Genomic DNA, 15,122 nt, shown 5'->3' with positions numbered 1-15,122 from the left:
CGCAGCCGATTTGGTCGCAGCAGCCTCATTTGCATTGGCAGCTAGTCAAGGCTTGGTCGTCCCCCCCCCCCCCCCCCCCCCCCGAATTTGCTCGTCCTTGGTTCGCGCTGAAAGCCTGAGCGAGCATACGTTGTTCTTTTGTTTTCACCTGATGATTTGTTTATATTTCTCCCCTGTAATTTCCAGTAATCCAGTAAACATCTAGCAACCTAATTCCCAATGAGCCCAGTGGAAATTAGGTGCCTATTAAGAACATGGCATATGAGGAAAGTTACCTTTTTTTTTAATATCAGTGGAGGTGGTGTATGCAAAAATACTCAGAAATTTAATCTGAAACTTTGGGAATGTAAACTTCAAACTGTGATTTCTTTTTTTTTTTCCACATGTGGTTTTATAATATTTGTGACATTTATGACAGGAGCACTCAGGATGCCTCAAGTCAGAGACTTACCAATTTCTAAAGTATGATAAAGCTGAGCAGAAACGATGCTGATGTTAATCATTTCACTCGATCTTCATGCTCTGGTACACATAGTGATTTTCACAAGCTGTAGCAGGTCATATGAGAGTGCACTGCATGTGCTTTTCTGCTTGAGCCGTTCAGTGTTGAATCCTGTTTTCCACAGCTTATTTTGGGCCAGTGGAAAAACCTTTGCGTGTCGTGGGAGTGGATTAGCAAGACCCATATGGTATGGCAGAGGAAACACCTGTGCTTTTAAGGTCTAGTTGGTTACAATCCATTCCTGCCCTTGCTGATATTTTGACTTGGCAGTCTAAAGGCTGTCGTGTTTATTCAGCCTTTGCAAATCATAGTACAATACAGTGGAGAAGCTCCTCTTCCAATTCTGTTGTCAGGGTATACCACCAAATGTTGTTGATACTCAGATTTTTCAAGTCTGCATGTTTTTCTGAAAATTGTTCTGTTATCGGTTCTCTTGTCCCATTCCCCCCCCCCCAAAAAAAAAGTGAGGTACATAGTGATACATATAAAACCTATGATACGTATAAAACGATATAAAACTTGTCTCTTTATTTCGGTCCACAGGAACTTTTCTGACAGATTATTAAGATCTCTAGTAGGCTGTAAAGGTGTGACATTTTGTCTGCATCAGTGTTAGACAGCAAATTTTTTTTTTCTCTACTTTGGGTTTAATGTTTATTGAAATACAAATGTGTGAAAAAAACAAACAACATGTTCTCTAATTAATGTTAGCCACCAGTGTAACGGCCAAAAAACTACTGGGGAGGAAGAGCCTCCTGGGTACCAGATGAAAGGAAGTATACAACTTCAAATGGGAATTGCAAAGCATTTATGAGTTTGTGCTGTGAGTGTTTGCAATAGGCTTTTCCATATACTGGGCAGAGTAAATAGAAACAAAGGCCATGCTGCTGCTCTTAAGGTATATGCTACAAGCAGTGTTTGGTTTATAATATTGCCTTTAAGGAATGGGCATGTGAATTGCTTGAAATTTAGCAGTAGTAAAAATAGCAGGTCATAATGGCTCAAGATTTCTTTCAGTCATACTTTAACTCATTGCGGCTCTGTTGCAATGAATTGGGAAATAATGTGTTTGTCTATTGTTCTCTGGGTGAAAAGGGGCATTGTATTCCAGCATAATAAAATAATCAATGCTCTGAAACCAAGTAAAGTCTCTTTTTCTGTTTGTATAATACAATGGCTGATTCCTTACATTATGATGACAATGTTTTACTGCCAATGCAGTTTAACCTCCCCTTGCACCTTAATGTAGCAGGGAATTAGGAAATACTTGTGATTCCCTTCATAGGGAATAACAATGAGATGATTTGACCGCTGATTTGTGGTGCTAATGGGAAGGTGTTTTTTGTAGCTAAATAAATGGAACCTCTGCAAGAATTCAGCTTCATCCAACAGTGCTTCAACATCTGTGTAATGTATGATTCGTAACTGCAGAGTTATTGTTTAGCCATGACAATGCAAAGGAGACTGTTTTCAAGATTATCTTCCTGTTTTGTTAATGGGAAAAGTGGTGCACCTTCTGTATATTTTCTTAGATGAGTTTCTTCAGAGTTTCCTTCTGGTTGTTTGCAGCTAGTGAGAAGTCTGCCCTGAGACGGCAATGAGAAGGTTCATGCTTGTGGCTTTCTCGGGAGCTCTCAGTTGGCCTGTCTGTTGATGTCGAACCCCATACGTAGAGCTAGAAAATTAGCGTTGCCTGCTAGAAGGCACGCTGCTATTCCTCTCTTGCTCCCTGACTCCCTGTGCCAGGTGGAACAGGTAGGAGATCCTGGACCTGGCCAAGCCAGTGCGTCTCGCACCAGAGCGGGAGCAGGGGAGAGGCTGTGGCACTGTGCGGCAAGTGTAGCAAGGGAGCAGAGGAAAGAGTGAATCTTGTTCTGGCTGTCTAAGGTTTTCTGTGTCCTCTTCCTCTGTGGTTATATCACAAATAAATATGAGACTAGGGTATTAGGACAAATGAGGAGGTTGTCTCCCTGCGCCTTCCTAGGCCTGGGGTTAGTAAAGGCTCTTAATCGCAGATGTAACTTGCTCGGTTTGGCGCTCAGTTGTTCAGGAACTCCTTCCTGCTCTTCATGCCAGGCTGGCAAAGCAAGACAAACCCCTGTGCAAGGGAAGACAGGCCAAGCGTGCTGTCCCATGAGTCTCAGACAGCCCTTGGAGCTGATATCACTGGCTAAGCAGTGCTAGGAGATAAAGGCTAAACTGAAAGAAATACTTCATCTCAAGAGAAGAGTAGATGCTTTACTGAACAGTATACATGGTTATGTATACTAATGACTTCCTAATGCTACTAGGATGCAGACCAGTGCATGGTTACACTTTCCATTGTAGAGGCAGTCTTTTAAGTATGGCAGTGAATATAAAGATATATTTTCTATATATATATATATATATATATATTTAATTGCTGATGGCTTTGAAAATCCAGAAGCAATTTCTCAAAGGCAGTTACTGTCTTTTCCAAAAATGGATTCAATCATTGTTCCCACCACAGATGTAAAACACTTTTTTTTTTTTTTCCCTTATTCTTTATATGCTCTGGATTGTGAATACCATAGTTCTATAGAGGGGAAAAAAGAAGAAAATCATTTCTGTGTCAAGATGAATCTTTAGTTTGATGATTGGGCTTTTCTTTGATCTTCTGTAACTATTTCTTTTAAGCCTGCTACTTTTCTAGTTCTTTTTTTTTTTTTCCATTATTTTCCTTCTGTTTTTCTTTTGTTTTCTTCTTAAACATATTCCTGGTTAAATTTTCCTCTAACCTCATGGGTCTTTTTCTCTTCCACATCCATTAAAAAGGCCACATTGAGCTCAGCTGCTCAGCAGTGGCTCTGCAGAATTGGATTTTGTTTTCTGACGCTTGCTGCTGGCTTGAGTACCTTACTTGCACAAGAGCTTGGCTGCTTACGTGAGAGAAATGCAAGAGCTATTACATAGCCAAAGAGAGAAGGTACATGCTGCTTTATGTTAATTTTTGGAGGAGGGGTTCTTTGAGTACTCACTCCCACTAATGTTTCTCCTTACTCGCATTTACCCTTTCCCCAGCTCCCGCTGAAGAAAGCAATAAATTACTAAGCTGATAATCCCCACTCATACAAAATTTACTGCTTTGTTTCCTCCTTTCTGCCCATAGCCGTTCAGTTCAATCAGGAAAGGAGCTGGGCACCTCACAAATAAAAGTCTGTTCCTGGACCTCTTGCACCTCTCGGAGTGGTTGATTTTGTAAAGTGAGTTAGTGTTTTCTTGCCAATTCCCAGCACTCCAAGCCACGCTACGGATATTTCATTGATACTATTGTTGGTATCTAGCTTCTTAGTGAAGGCACTATGTCAGCAAACCTCCTTTTTGGCTTTGTCTACTGTGTAGAGAATTCTTTTAACGCACAACAATAACAATGTGTATATATATATATAATTTTTTTCCCTTAGCCTGTGGTGTTTTTTTTTTCTTGTTTAAAAAAAAAAAAGCCCCATAACCTCGTTAAAGTGTATGTTACAATTTTTAAACTGCTAGCCAGAAAAAAAATTGTTCACTTTTCCTGCACAGGTCATTTTCTTATTTGAATCACCAATATATTTGTGAATGGGAGGGAGGACCCCAGCACAATGGTTATGCTCATGTGAAAATATTAGACATTAGAGAACATTCTGTGTGTGCATCTGTGTGCATGTGTTTCTGTGTATTATACTAATTGCGCTTGACATTCTGGTATACATGGTGGCTTTGGAAGGCAAAATGTTTATATTGCACATTAACACTTCCCAAATGTAAAGATGCTTCACTGTGGGGCTTCTGAGCATTTTAGCATTGACATCAGTTGGCTTTGATTTAACATAGTTATGACTATGTGAAAATTGCATAACAAACGTGTGGTAGAAAATGCCCTAAAGTGCAGGGGTGCATATAGCTGTGCTGCTTGTGCCTGTGCATACATGGCTACAACATTTCAGGGAATTTTTTTGAAAAGGCTTGTAAGCAGCCAAGCTTTTCAGACTGATTTTTTCCTCTTAGGAGCACATAAAGGTTAAAGTTGCAGAGAAACCAACCACCCAAGCAGCACTTCCTCCCATGCACGATTTTGTTGATCCTGTATTAAGGTTGCAAAATTGAAAGACGATGCAGTGCTTGTTTCTGTAACTCTAACTGGTTATGCTGCAAAGCTAGTGATAGAAATAGATCTGATAAAAAGTGCTATATAAGTGCTAAACATTTTTCCCCTTATTTCTGTTTATCTTGTTAATTCAGTAGCTAAATATGCCACCATCATGAAATTAAAGTTTCTGGTATTCATATTTTTTGTATACCCTGGTTTCTTACTACATTTGCCGCACCATTAGCGCAAGTTCAACTGAATTGCTATGTAAAATATTTGGGAATTTTTTCTTATGTCTCTGTTGACTTCGAGAGTTCAAGAATGTGTAGGTGGGTGTATTTCTTCAGGACGAGCACCGGGGGAAATTTGCATTCAAGATAGCATATTCTTCAGAATTTTCATAAACATATGACAGTGCCATAAACATTATGATTATATTATTTTATGTCATAAGCATATTAGTAAATCTGTTCCTTTGCAAGGTGGTGTAAATTTCCCATTCAAAAAAAGCAAAGCTTACAGGTCAAGCTGGGTAAATCTTTGTCATTGTTCTTATCCCTTCTCCATGCAAGATAATTTTGTGACTGAAATTGTAGAGGTTTGTTTGTTTTTGTTTGTTTTAACCTATAGTAATAAGGGAAGATCTGAATTTTATACAAAAGAAAGAATCTGGGAGAGTAGGTAGGAAAATTGTTCTTACAGTTTGCCTTAAAAAAGTGTTGTTTTTTTAAATTTTCTTCTCTCCCTATTACGTTCTGCTAAGGTGCTTAAAAAGTGGCACTATTTGAATACATTTTGCCCTAGTGAGCCCTAGTACTAATCTGGCCTTTCTACAAAACTGACTGGAGGGATGGTTCCTCCCTTAGCTTACAGTGAGAGGTTGGCTTCAGTTGCTTTTTTTGCTTAGCAGCTTCTTCCAGGAAAAACGTATTTCTTGCGAGTAAGCTATAAAAGGAATGAACTTAATATAAAAGCCCATTTTCTGTTTCTGATCACTTTTGAGAGAGAGGTTCAATAATACTTGTTTTAAAGATATATCTGTTCTCCCTCCCCTTTTCTCTTTCCATGGTCTTCAAGGATTAGCACAGCAAAGCTTGCACAAATGCATCCACCCATTACTGAGAAGGTATTTCCACAGTCTTGCCCAGGGAATAGATTCTTGAAAAGTTAAGGTTTTCTATGAGGTGTATTTATTTTCTACAGTTGTCCTTTTTTGTGTATAAAATTGAACATGGCTTTTCTTTGCAAGGAGAGGATTGAAAGCTTATTGAACTAGACAACAACAGAAACAGTAAGAAGGGTGGTTTAAATGTGTTCTATGGCAAAATCAGCAAGTCACCTTTGCTTTTTTATTTATTTATTTCACAATTTGACATACATAGAAAAGCAGGGTGGATAAGCTTAGCTAATTGTCACATCTAGATAAATACCTCCATCATTTGGCCATGGAATTTTAGTGAGTGGGAGTACTCTGAATTTTCATTCTGACGAGCATACAAAAATTCTTCAGGGACCCATGTAACCAGTTGGAGTTAATAAGGCTGTACACGTGTGAGCAATATGTAGTAAATTAATGTAAACCAAATGACTTTCCTATGTGCTTGTTTTCCAAAAGGAAACAACTTTCTTCATAATACTATTTTACTTTTCTTTTCTGGTGTCTTAACTCTTCATCAGTCAAGAATACTGGGAGGTGGGTGGGGAGAAACAGCATTCTTTGTGCTCGCATAGCTTTTCATAAAAACGTAACAAAATGGTCTGTGATGATAACGTTTCTCTTGCACGTTGCAGTTTTTCTTGTAAAAAGCTGCTAGTTTTTGAATTAAAGCTTGAATTGGGAAATGTGCCTGCTGCACTACAGAATGCTTGAAAGTACAGCTCTTTGTGGCAGTGTCCAAAAGTGCAGTGTTGAGACTCTGTTTCAAGAGCTTCTGCATTTAGACTAATCTGACAGAATGCAGGCAGTTCTATGAACTGTTACAAAGGAAAATATGCTCATAAAACAACTTTGAACTTTTATGCTAATGAATTGCAGATTTTTTGAGAAGATTTTCTTTTTAGCACAGAAAGATCTGGTTGCTCAGACAATGTATTGTTTAGCTCTTCTGTTATACATAGTGTCACAGATTGATGCGCTGCTGAGTTTTCATTCCTTCTTTTGGTGAAAGACTTTCCCTACTGCTTTTATTCTCTGTATCAGATCTCAAAATTGAAGATTGGATACTCCTTACAGAAACTATTGAATACTAGAAACTAAGAGCATCTCAAATGTTGAAGTCCCTTTTCAGCTGTGTGTGTGTTTTTATTGCCTCAGAAAAAGAATTTAATGTAGCCTCTGACTCGATAAAGTTTTATCACTTTAACAGTTAGTTTTACTGGCCCCTATCTCTACACTTTCCCATGTGTTTTGCCACAACAGAGTCATTTTAAACGAATTGTTCTTAATTATTTTTGGCTGGAAGTCCTTTGAGACTGATTATTTTGATCTGTGCTAAGGGCTGGGGGGAGCTAATGATAGGGAGAATACTACTAAAAATTCCCCTGTTTTCCTCCTGTGAATTCCTCCTGTGAATTCCTCCTTATATTTCCAAGATTTTTTTCTGTTCCCAAGTGGGTGACTCTAGACAATAGGAGGCTTTGTCTGGAAGCCTAAACCACCAGTCTGGCGAGGCTCTATCTATCTGTGACCTATTTAGTTTGAAGTGGGTATTTTAACTGCTTTGTGGAGCTTTATTCTGTAGTGTGGCACAGTTTAAGATATGCTTATGTTGGGAGGTCATGGCTGCAGAGGGTGTCAAGAACTTAAATTTGCCTTTTGAAGATTTTGGTCATTTGTACAAACAAGTCAGCTGTTCACAACTCCATCTTTTCCACCTATGGAATAAGGAGACAAAGTAATCTGGGGTAGGTTGATAGTTTGTGAAAATATCTTGCTGTTACAAAGTACTGCTTTATTTTTACTTGATTGTTTTATTGGTATTGCAAATAGTTAGGAGATTTCAATCTCGAAGACTATTGATTTCATCAGCAACAGACCAATAACTCTTGTGAAGACTGTTCATTCATTTGTAGTCAGAGGAAGCAATTTTTATCTCACTAAATCTAGTATTACCTCAGTCCCATTGAAGTTTGGTTGTTATCCTTATCATGTTGTGCTAGTATAAATGAAATCTGCGCTGGGCTCGGGCTTCTGCTCTGAATATAAAAGAGGGAGGCAGAAAGTGTAAAACTTCCTTCACATTATTATAGCTGACAGTGGAAAAATCCTCATGCTTTTGTGATTAGGTAGGCTTCTGAATGAATACTGTTAGCTGTGTGTGAAGCTGGATCTCAAGCGTATGACTAGTTGGAACAAAAAGTCTCTTGCTTGCATTAGGCAAAGGGAGAAGATGCAGTTGTTCCAGCACAGCCCGGAGGAAGTTGCGGGAGTCTCCTCCTGGAAGGAGGAAGGGGAGTAGGTGGGAAGCTCCGTAGTCCTGCTCGTCACTGAGTCATTATCTAAACGCTGTTGCTAAACCAACGTGAGGCATCAGCTGCCTCCCAGCATGGGGACTTTCAAGTAAAGATAAATCTGTACTCGTTCTTGGCTCATTAGCTAAGGTTGAAATCTCTATGATTTTAGATGGAGGACAGCTAGCTTTATACCATGTAAAATTCTGGGTGATGAAAAGAGCGCTCTTATGTATTTTATAAGGTTGTCTTTCTTTTGGCTAGCTGCATTGAGTTTCCATTTACTTAGAACTGGGACCATCATTTTGCATCAAATTGGCATAGTTATGAAGAAGTTTATTTTACTGGTGATTTTGTGAATTAGGTGAGTATTTAAATTTTACAGCTTCTCAGGTATTCCTAGTACAATGACACTGCAGCAGGCTGTATCAGTTCACTTATGACTATCTCAGTTCAGTCCAGATCAGGGCAGATGTTTATAGTCCTATTTCCTCATTACCCTACAAAGAGCAAGGATTTTGCTTCCAAGCAGGCTGCATGTTACAGATGCCAACTCGGTTCACTTACCCAGCTGCAGTCACTTAATAGTAACACCATTGTTTATATAACTGATAACATTTACATAGGGCAAAGAAGGCACCAAAGGTGAGAGCCAAAAGAAATTCAGAAATATACCTTCCCTCCCTGAAAATTTTTTAATCTTTTTATTATTATTTGGAGGATGACTTTGATTTTTTTCTCCTTTTCTGCAGTTTCTACTTATCATGCTGATACTTCAGATTTGATATATAAATTGAAATCCTATTTAATACAATAAAATGACCAAGTTCCATTGGTCTAGCAGTAACAATACATCTATATAATAGATTTTTTTTTTTAAAGCAGCTCTGTTCTTTACTTCACAACCCCATCACCCCACCTGGAGGGTGCGTTGTGAGACTCAGCACTGTTGAGTTGGCATGTCAGCCCTTTTTCCCTAATGAAAGAGTCATGTGAAATAATCATGTGATGTCTAGTACAATGAGAAAGAGCAAAGGAAAAACCACAGCATAAGCTTTCTTTACAGATATAAATAATACCCTATGGTCAAATGACATAATCCTGGAATTAATGACCCATCAACTAGAAGTCCCTGTAGTGGCTGCATTTTAATCTGACAAATAGCTTTGCAGAAGAACTTGGAATATTTTCTTTAATAAAGCTAGTCAGAACCTAATTTGTATTATCTAGATATATTTGATTGCCTGTTTAAAGTGTACAGCATTGGTTTAAAGACATTTATTGGGTTTTCTTGAGACATTGAGAAAGAGTTCAGAAATGCATGAAAAATAGCAGTGGCTATAAGAACTGTTATAACAATGAGATTGACTATATCAAAACATTGATTTGATTTATAAAGCCTTGTATGTTTTAATCCTGCCTGTATTAGTTTCCTTCATTTAATGTAGATACTGTTTTTAAAAGGTATTGGGGGGTGGGGAGGTTTTACTACTACTGAAAAGTTAAACCATGATAAAATAATAATGAAGACAGACTCTTTATTTTTACTATAACGTAGAACTGCTGAAGTCAGTCCTGTAACCTCCCTTGACAAATTTACTTCACAGTAAAGCTGAAGCACTTTATCTTAACTCTGATTTGCTTCAGTGAGGGCTCACAAGTAAATGCTTTTAATGTTCGTTTTCCCCAGTCAGGAACAGAAACCCAAATGTTTCCTCATCTGATGCAAGGGGTTTTTGATGACAGGGTGTTTTCCAGATTTCCTCAGAGAATTGTTTTCTGGAGCTGAGGGAAAGCCTTATAATATATTTACACAGTGTTTTGTTGGGAGAGGGGGGATTTTTAAGGGGAAGGGGTAAATAAGGGTTACTTTTTCCTCTTTAAAGGAGAGTTAACGTCAGATTTGGTCAGCTTTCTTTTTTTTTTTTTTACTTGAAAAGTCCATGTTTCCAAAGTGTGTAATTTTTTACTTAGTGTAGTTCATGTGTTTTAACACATTTTCCTGTGTTACAGTCAGTCTTAAGCAGAATAGCAACCCCCTTCCCACCAAGACCCTGTCAGCTTTAGAGAACCCATGGAGCTCTGAGTACAGGATAAACCCAATGTAAGACATATTAACTTTGCAACAAATGTTGTTTTATGTTATGTGTGGGCATGTAGACAATTTGGCAAACTAAAAAGCAACTTGTAAAATGTTTCTGAAACAGTAGTGTATTCTAAATAAATTAATGTAGTTAGCCAGGACAGAACATGTTTTACTGTGTTCTCTTTTTAAGCATAAGAATCCCCAGTTTGTTATTTAGGCCTTCAGAAATTAATGATGCTGGCTTCTAAAGCCATTGCACTTTGAACATAATTAACTTGGTGGTGTTTATTTGCTTTGTGGTTTGGAGGCTTTTAGTTTTGTATGTGCCAGCTTCTGACCATATCTGAAAGCCTAGATATTTACCTACTAAAATAAAATAGAAGATATGTTTCTAATTTTATCCTCAATTTAGAGCTGATCAGGGCTCTTCAGTACTGTAGGAAAAATGATTTTGTCCTCTAAAGGTTGAGGAGAAATAAGTCTTTGTTGCTGCCTTTCTTGGACGTTGTCCCCTCCTGGGGCTGGGGCCGGGGCCGTGCCTGGAGCTCAAGACGGAGCAGGCAGAAGGCAGCGAACATGTGCTGCTTAAACAACTGGTTCCTCTCTTCTCCAGTGCAATCAACACAGACCGCGGAAGGCACCAATAAGCACTAATCTGGGTTTTTTTGGATGTGTGGGTTTTTTGTTTTGTTTCTTATTGCCTCGTGCTGCCTTAGCTGATGCATTCAGCTGAAACTTTAAGGAAATAGTTTCCTTAACATCTGTGATAAAATCAGATTGCTGATAATGCTGAATGGTTGCTTACCTGCCATTCCAGCCAGACCATTACTTCTACTTGTTGTCTGTTGCCTTAAACTTAAATTGGAAGTCTCTGGTCTGTGAACTATACACTTTTATAGTACTTAATACAATAGAACTCTGCTTTCCCCTATAATACTGCTGCATTACCTTTCATTTTAGTGATAGATATATGCAGTGATATACAAATACTGAATAACAGTGAGAGGTAAAAATGCCATGCAGCAACTGTTTTCAACAAGTATTAAATTATTTAAAGCATACTGCTTTGTTTGGCAAGTAAAGTTGAGAGGTTTCTTTGTATTTGAGAGTAACTGGACAAATGGAGAATAGGAGCCAAATCTGTCTTTCAAGGCTTTGTAACCTTGGGTGTGGTGACACAATCAGAATAAACCAATTTTAAGTCCACACTGCTGCCAAAAAGGATATAGTTCCCAGCCTCAGCTATGTGTTCCTGCCTTCTACCCAGCAGGTTAGCACTGCCTTCCCTCCCCATGCTGTCAGCTGGACTGGTCCCTGATCCAGCTGACTAATTTTTTTTTTTTTTTAAGCAGCGTCCATTTTCAGCTTGTCTGTGTTCCCACAGTGTGGCCAGAGGGCACCAGGAACGTATGGTGGCGAGTAAATAGGCAGTGCTACCCCTTCTGCTGGCAGCTTCATTGAGATGAACCCAGTCATGCAACTTGCATCCTCTGAGCATCCCTGAGTGTTTTTTTTCCATGAGTAAAGGCAAGGAAGAGGAAAGAAGACGACAAAACGGGGACTTCAGAAGTTCAAGACATTCCTTGTTTGAATATATCTAGCTCTGTCTCTGGATTTCTTTTCCATGAGAAGGTGACATGCAGAACTCTAAACTATGTTTCTCTTTCTGTGGCAGTATAGATGTTCGGGTGTACCTAAATCTGTGCAGGTGGGCTTAGTCATCAGGCCCTCCATTCCTTGAGCACTTACTGAATAAGAGAGTAGGTGGTGGCAGGAGGAAGTGGATATTTTTATTGACCATTATTGCCTTTGTTGAAATTAGAGGGGGGAAAAAAACAGTAGTTTTCTGTGATGTTTTGTGCTCTTGCCTGGATTTCTACGTAGCTCCAATCTAAAAGCAAAATGAAGGTAGTCCAGATGCTTGCTCCTTTTGGCTGACTGTGCAGATTAGGATCAGTTTTATTGTCCTTTCCACAGGACTTTCCTAATGGATGTAATAAAGTGCCTCGAGGCAGAATGCTCTTTACAAGGTGTAAAGCATGCAAGGAAGTTTTGATTCAAGTGGTCACAGGTCTTGAGCAATGGAAGTGCTGATTCATAACAGGGTTGGGTTGTGGGATTCCCCCCAGCAATCTGGAACTGAGGTATGGCTGGTGACCTCAGTGACTCCTTTAGCTTTAGGCACAGCAAACTAGCAATTTAGGTGGCTTTTTTAAGCTATCTTTTCAGAGTGCTACATCCCTTTTCTCATTAGGCTAGCAAAGTTTCCGTTGTTTCAGTGATAGTACATCAGGAACATTAAATGATTTAAAGACTTTTAACATTCCCACTCGTACAAAATACCACTCAAATTAACTTGTTTCTACCAAATATCTCTCATCACTGAATAGTTAACATAAAAAAGTGCAAAATTTCCCATATTCAACACATTCTTCTGCATGGGCAAGCTCTCTCTAACATTTTTATTATGGAATACCCTTTACCTTTACTCTTAGCTTGTAAACATGCTCATTGATGTGCTCTGTAGGATGTGGTGATATTCAGAATAGAAACATTAACACTTGGCAGAAGAGTTGAAGAATTTCTGTCCCCAGACCAGTCAATGGCAAAACTCACATAATTTAATCAGGACAATATTTCTTCTAAAAGCATTAGTACTAACTAGATTTGGCACTGATTCTTGAAGGGAACAGTGCTGTAATCTAGTATGAAAATCAAATATCTTAAGTATGAGATACTCATCATGTCCCTGACAAAGATGATAGAAATTCTTTGCTCTTAAAACAAATCAGTGTTGTATTAATGCCCTGTAAGTATTTAAAAAATAGCTACATTTGGCCCTAGATACAAAATTGAATAAAAAATCCTCCTTTTAAGACTATTTCTATAAAAGAGTGATATTCTCCAACATTACTGTTTTCTGCCTGTCTCTGTGTGCATCAAAACCAATGGCTTTGCTTTTTTATTCATAATGTACAGTTTCTTGTGAAATTATGCTTCTTTTTCATTTTCTTTTTAGGCAACAGAGATTTTGCTCCTGGTGATCCTTTGGAATTTAAGTCTCATCAGTGGTTTGGAGCCTCTGTGAGATCCAAAAATGATAAAATTCTGGTAAGCCTTTGATGTCTTTCAGATGCTTCAGTGCTAGAATATTTCAGTAGAAAGACTGTGAAAAGATCCTGATAATTCATAATTTAAACAAAACCTCACAACTTTGCTTGATTTCTCTTTTTCAGAATTTGTTAGCTAGCCCTTTTTTAACTCTTTATAAACAAAGATTATAGCATTTTTATCTGTTTTTGAAGAAAGTCTAGTAGAATTAATTTACTGAAGTTAATATATCTGTTATAAATTATTGATGAACTCTTTAAAAATGTTGCTTTAAAAATATTATTTTGAAGATTCTTGCAAAAAATCAAATCTTAGAAAATTAAATCTTCTAAAAATACAAACTGCTGATATTTCTCCCCCCCCAGCAGTGATAGTATAAATGTCCTCTCTATAGATAACATGGTACATCTGCCAAAATTTGGGCTTGGGAGGAAGTTGTTATTCCATAAATAGTTGGAATTCCATTATATTATTCCATTCCCCCTCCCCCCCCAACATTTTGAAGAGGGATTTGTTTTCTATCTGTCATATCCTCCTTAGGCCTGTGCCCCCTTGTATCATTGGAGGACTGAAACAAAGCAAGAGAGAGAGCCTGTGGGAACCTGTTACCTGCTTGCTGGCTCTAAAGCTGTGGAGTATGCACCCTGCAGGTCAAGTAAGTGTAGAGCGCTTGTTGGCTTTTTGTTTGGAATTTCTCTTGTGTTATAATATATTTTATGTACATTTGAAGAGGTTTTCTTTTTTTTTTTTTTTACAGGTGTTTCCCCCTTTCATATGTAGCCCCATGGCAATTAGAAAAAACCCTATGCTAGATCCAAACATCTGAATTCTCCTCCAGCTGGTGTTCAGCATCCTGACCTTGCTTTTTGCGCTGCAGGCAAGAGCAAAATCTTAGATCCAAATACCCTTGGAACTTGACTCCAAATTTTAAATTGACCATTTCAGTAGTAATCACTGTCATTCAAACTGAGGCCCCCCCCCCTTTTTTTTTCCTATTGGGATGTGAATGTTTCTCCGTAGCATGTGCAGTGAGCAAATTATTACAATATTTTAGTTGATGCTTTTCACAGCTATCTGAATTGTGCAACATTAGAACGGCATATCTGGGACCCGAGGAGAAAAACCATTCAGAAAGTGCTTTTTTAAAGAGCAGATGTAGAATTTTCTGAAGCTTAATTATTCAAGTAATTTAAAAAGAGTGATCCTTTTAGAGAACAAGATTTTGCACAAGTAGGTTCTAATTTCCAGGTATGCCTTGTGTCCATATGTGTGTGCATATGTGTTGATCCACTGTTTTAACTGTATTCAGTGTTGAACACTGAGTCTTATTTTCCAAATGTTTTGCATCCATACAATGTAGTTAAGTTGGTAGAATATTCAAATGCTTATAACCTTTTAAAAAAATAAATCAGTCTGAAAGTTGAACATTTAAGCTAAGTCTTTTTTTAATTGCTGAAAATTATTGATGAACAACAGGAATGAAATCCAGTGTTGTCTACACAAAAAAAGGTTAAATAAGTACTATTAAACTAAATGAACATCAACTACTCACACTTCTAGATAAGGGTCTGTCAACATTTCTACACTGGAGCTGTATAATCATAAGATTATTTATATAAAAGAAATAAAAATTCTTGCTGGGATGAATCTTGGTATGTGTATTTTTTCAGCCAGGAATGCTTTTTTTCTTCTGTTTTAAGGCAATACTTGAAATAATTTATGCTTATATACCATTCAAATTTTTATTCTATACAAAGAGAAAAATTCATTCCTTTATCTCCCAAATACTTTATTTCCTGATTGAAAATTACAATTACTTTTCCCCAAAACTTTTGAAGATAAACCAAAAGGAATATGGAGTTGCTGTTTACTTTTACAGCGTT

General features: G+C 37.9%; 1 protein-coding gene across 4 annotated transcripts in view; it reads left to right on the top strand.

The window, feature by feature from the left end:
* ITGAV (integrin subunit alpha V) overlaps positions 1 to 15,122 on the top strand; it is a 66,082-nt gene that overhangs the window by 4,334 nt on the left and 46,626 nt on the right. For all 4 annotated transcript variants that reach the window (XM_067298959.1, XM_067298958.1, XM_067298960.1 and 1 more), the window contains exons 3-4: positions 13,148 to 13,239; positions 13,780 to 13,894. In XM_067298959.1, coding sequence (XP_067155060.1) covers positions 13,148 to 13,239; positions 13,780 to 13,894 — 207 coding nt within the window. The remainder of the gene's footprint in view (positions 1 to 13,147; positions 13,240 to 13,779; positions 13,895 to 15,122) is intronic.

This window comes from Apteryx mantelli, chromosome 6 (genome assembly GCF_036417845.1).
Source record: "Apteryx mantelli isolate bAptMan1 chromosome 6, bAptMan1.hap1, whole genome shotgun sequence".
Lineage (NCBI taxonomy): Eukaryota > Metazoa > Chordata > Aves > Apterygiformes > Apterygidae > Apteryx > Apteryx mantelli.
The sequence above is the reverse complement of the archived record's forward strand: the minus strand, read 5'-3'. Positions and strand labels throughout refer to the sequence as shown.